At 35.2% G+C, this 4,850-nt stretch overlaps 1 protein-coding gene across 1 annotated transcript; it reads left to right on the top strand.

Annotated features, from left to right (window-relative positions):
* The first annotated feature begins 773 nt into the window (after positions 1 to 773).
* Positions 774 to 4,533, top strand: LOC141666332 (pyruvate dehydrogenase E1 component subunit beta-3, chloroplastic-like). The gene is made up of 4 exons (XM_074472322.1): positions 774 to 1,105; positions 1,206 to 1,303; positions 1,406 to 1,449; positions 3,294 to 4,533. The coding sequence occupies exons 1-4, from the start codon at positions 1,003 to 1,005 to the stop codon at positions 4,264 to 4,266; spliced, it is 1,218 nt and encodes a 405-aa protein (XP_074328423.1). The 5' UTR covers positions 774 to 1,002; the 3' UTR covers positions 4,267 to 4,533.
* Positions 4,534 to 4,850: the final 317 nt, after the last annotated feature.

Raw genomic sequence — 4,850 nt, 5'->3', positions numbered from 1 at the left:
TAATTGAATTGATTAGTTGATCAATGTAATCAGAATGATACATCGAACAAGTCGGGAGAGTACGGAGTGTACGTTATGTTCGATTTTATTATGATTTTGATATTATTACTTATGAGGCATGTTCTTTGGCATCAGTCACATCTGTTGGGAAAAGTTGTGTCTTTTGACATTAGACAAACCTGTTAGATTAAGATGTGTCTGTTGACAAAAGACAAATCTGTTAACATATATTAGATTAAGATGTGTCTGTTGATAAAAGACAAATCTGTTGACAAAAGACATGTCTTGATCATTTTATGTATGGTTCATTTTGAAATTGACAACAAAACACATTTTCTCTTCTTGCAGAATTTCTGACTAATTATGACTTTATTCGATTGATTTATTTGATGAACCACAAATAATTTCAATTTGAAAGTGTTCACAAGACTTCACAAAAATCCAAGTTACTACTATTTTTACAATAATATAGACATTATACTTATTAAACTTAATTGATTTTCAAAAAAATTAATAAATTAGTAATATTCGTAAAACATATTCCATAAAATAATATATTTCATATTTTGATTTCAAAACCTAGATGATCTCCGGTAAAAATATCATCTCCATAAATTTTTTATTTATATTTATAGTATATATGAATTAAAAATATAAGAAGTCGTTTAAGTAGCGAACTTACTAGCAGTCTAGTTTAAATCTCGATTCAATAAATAATTTAAATAATTCGTGTTTAACATGATTGCTATCGAACCGAATCCAAATATTTTAGGAAGTCCAGAAAAGCTCGTTTACGCCCTTGTGATACAAGTCCAAGAAGGGTGTCGATGTAACCAAAGTACAAACAATCAACTCATCATCATCATCGGCCAACACCACAACTACTTCTTCCCCTCGTTCTCTCCGCCCCCCTTCTCTCCTTTAATACATACACACATACACACATTCTTCATTTCGTGTGATACCCAACCCAACTCATCACTTCTCCCACAATTCAACACAATGGCTTCCATTTTTCAAGCAACACCAGCTGCTAATGCTATTTCATCCTCAGCTTCTTTTGATTCCAAGAAGCTCTTCTTTTCTGCTCCTCGATTTCTCTCAGGTTTTTATTTCTTTCTTTCAATTTTCCATCCTTTTTCATTTATTCCATCTGGCTTTTTTTTTAATTCTTTTTTTATTTTGAATTCTTGAAATGATTACAGAGAAAAAAGGAACCTTTTTGATGGTGAGATCTGATGGGAGAATGAGCAATAATGGGATTAGTAGCAGAGCTGAAAAACTTGTCACCAATGCTGTTGCAGTTAATACTCCTTGTCTCTCTTTTTTGTTTTTGTGTGTATATACTTTGATTAGCCTCTTTGTTGTTTTGATTTGAAGTTTGATTTTTGTTTGTGATTTCTAGGCAAAGGCTGATACCCCGGCAGCATCTGCAACTTCCAAATCTGGGTATGATTCTTTTCTTTTTGTATATAGCTATAGTAGTGATTGCGGTGAATAATCAGGGGGGGTATTAATTTCGTGTTTGAAGTTGTGTTTGTGTTGTAAAAATGAGTCTTTTTAGCTGAAAGAAATATTCTTTCTTAAGTAATTGCTGAGGCATTTCGGGTTAATTGAGTGATGTTATGTCATTTCCTGGGGTTTCCTATGTACACCTGTGGATATGTGAGTCGATTTCTGCATGGTGCCAGACATTGTCAGTTTGTCACCTCTTTAAGATGTAGTGCGTTTTCTTGATATTCAGTTTTAGTAGCTGTTTCTTGTTCTTTTGTACAAATGTTTTTGCTGAAATTTCTCATTTATATTCAAAGCTATTTTTCTTATTCTAATAAATTCGAGTTTTATAAAGATCAAGTTTTTTTGTGGTTTATGGTTCATGATAATAATGAAGGAGGAAAGATATGATATTCATGTGAACTAAAATTGATAAACAAGTTACTCTTGAATGCTTAATTAGGACCATAGTGAAATTTTAACATCCGTATATATTGTGGCCAAAATTATTATTTGAGGTATTTAAGAACTTGGTGTTTTGCGCCTTTGGATTTCTGGGGGTGGAAATATACGGTTATTTTGTTATTTGAAGGGCATCTTGGCTTGTAGCAAGTGACTCTAATTTTTTTTACCGATTGATCAAAATTCTATGCTAGCTTGTTATGCTTCGAACTTTCTGTGACTTGATGGAACCTAGTAATACTACACAGCTAGTTGCTCGAGAAACTATAGTATTTTGGTTTTGTCACATTATCCCAAGAACTCTGTATAATGAACTTGTATTTCAACAACACTTCTTTCGGCTTGTCACATTGATCTAACGAATCTACTGAGTGAACTTGTATTTCAGCAACACTTATTAAAAAATGAAGGAGAACAATTTATGATGTTCCCTCTTTTGCTTTTGGTGCTTGTATTGTTGTAAGAATTTTTTAAGGAGGTTCTGCATTTTAATGCGCAAAAAAGTGTACCTGTGAGGTTTTTCTCATGTTACACTATCAGCCTTGTCTGTTGCCATGCAGAAATTAGATGCTCTTCTTTTAGCTAGCAATAACATGTATCTATAACTCAAATAATTTCAGGTCCAACACCTCATCAACTTTTTAACGAAAATTTTGGAGTAGAAGTCAGCCTAATGATAACTCCGTAGGGCAAGACATTGGTTTGACAATTATTTCTCACCAACAAGCTAAAAAGTTACCTTTTAGCTAACCTCTAATTTAAAACAGTCGTTAAAAAGTTGATGGAGTGTATCTTCCGATTTTATAGTGATACACTTGAGACTCCGAATATATCGGCAGTACTTGATATTATGCTAACTATGCAAGGACTACTTTGATATTAAACCCTTTAACTTCATGTTGAATCATTTCGTTACTTTGCACCTTTTCTTCTGTTCAAAAGTTAACCATCTGCTTTACTTTGTTATAAATAATTGACTAAGAAAAAAGCTTTTACCACAATAATTACTGCAGCTTTTACATTCTAAACAAAAAATAAAATAAAATTTGTACTTTTGAGCAAAATAATGGGGAACACAAATTTTTATGGAGTTGGAAATATCGGTTTCAGTCATCATGGTTGCATCTTTACTGGGAAAGCATGTTGCATCATCTTAATGACGAACTAAATGTTATATGGAATTTTTACAAGTTTTTTTGTTTATATGCAATGTTAATGGTTCTCTTGAAGTATTTATATACAGGTCCACAAGTTTCACCATCTGTTTGGTTGTTCTTGTGGGCAATTCAGCAAAGGCCTGTTTGATGTTTCTAACAATATGTTATTACCATCCTCAGGCATGAGCTTTTGCTGTTCGAAGCCCTCCGTGAAGGTCTAGAAGAAGAAATGGACAGAGATTCTCGTGTTTGTGTGATGGGTGAAGATGTGGGTCACTATGGAGGTTCATACAAGGTGACGAAAGGTCTTGCGCCAAAGTTCGGCGATCTCAGGGTCCTTGATACCCCAATTGCTGAGAATTCCTTTACTGGTATGGGGATTGGAGCTGCCATGACAGGCCTCAGGCCAGTTATTGAGGGAATGAATATGGGATTTCTTCTACTTGCGTTCAATCAGATATCTAACAACTGTGGTATGCTTCACTACACATCTGGTGGGCAGTTTACCATTCCGGTGGTCATCCGAGGTCCTGGTGGAGTTGGCCGGCAGCTTGGTGCAGAGCACTCTCAACGTCTTGAATCATATTTCCAGTCTATTCCAGGAATTCAAATGGTAGCATGCTCGACACCATATAATGCCAAGGGATTGATGAAAGCTGCTATTCGAAGTGAGAACCCCGTCATACTGTTTGAACATGTCCTGCTTTACAATCTCAAGGAAAAGATACCTGATGAGGAGTATGTCTGTAATCTTGAGGAAGCTGAAATGGTTAGACCTGGGGAGCATGTAACAATTCTGACATATTCCCGAATGAGGTATCACGTGATGCAAGCTGCAAAGACTTTGGTGAATAAGGGTTATGATCCGGAAGTTATTGATATCAGGTCGCTAAAACCATTTGATCTTCACACTATTGGCAACTCAGTAAAGAAAACTCACCGTGTGCTGATTGTGGAGGAGTGCATGCGGACTGGTGGTATTGGTGCTAGTTTGACTGCTGCTATCAATGAAAATTTCCAGGACTATCTGGATGCTCCAATTGTATGTTTGTCGTCACAGGATGTGCCAACGCCATATGCTGGAACTTTAGAGGAATTCACTATAGTTCAGCCAGCTCAGATTGTGACAGCTGTAGAGCAACTCTGCCGATGAGCCGCAGCTTGATAACTTACAGCAGTCTCTGTTCCAGTACTCTATAATCCCTAAAGGTGCTCAGCATCTTAGTTTACTGCTAAATTTGGACTTGTTTTCTTTACATATTTTCAGGTTTGTAGTTATTCAATTATGTTGAGAAGTTCTCCGCCATATTTTGTTTTCTCTACCTTTTTGTGTGCAAAGGATATAATTTATGCCTGAACAATGCTATAAAAAATCAGAAGATTTATTTAGGGGAAAAAATCAAGAAGATTTACTGTACTATATATATATATATATTCATTCTTTTCCCTTCCACACTTTTATTGTTGTTGGCTGGAAATGAGTGATAAGTAATGAGTGCGAGGAAAGAAATGAGAACTTATTTGTTTTTTTACTCGGTGCCCAATTATTGCTGTCTAATGTCTAGTTGACAAACGATTCCCGGACCTGTCTAAAAGGTTAAAAAGTCACTAGGCAATCAAACCAAGTACTGGTCTGGACACTTGGTTTTCGTAGGTAAAATTGCCATTTAGCAAATCTAGGAAATTCTTAATTTAGCAAAATTGACACAATAATATCAAGGGTTTGATATAATTGTA

The sequence above is a fragment of the Apium graveolens genome, chromosome 6 (assembly GCF_009905375.1).
Source record: "Apium graveolens cultivar Ventura chromosome 6, ASM990537v1, whole genome shotgun sequence".
NCBI lineage: Eukaryota > Viridiplantae > Streptophyta > Magnoliopsida > Apiales > Apiaceae > Apium > Apium graveolens.
This window is presented reverse-complemented; position numbering and strand designations above follow the sequence as displayed.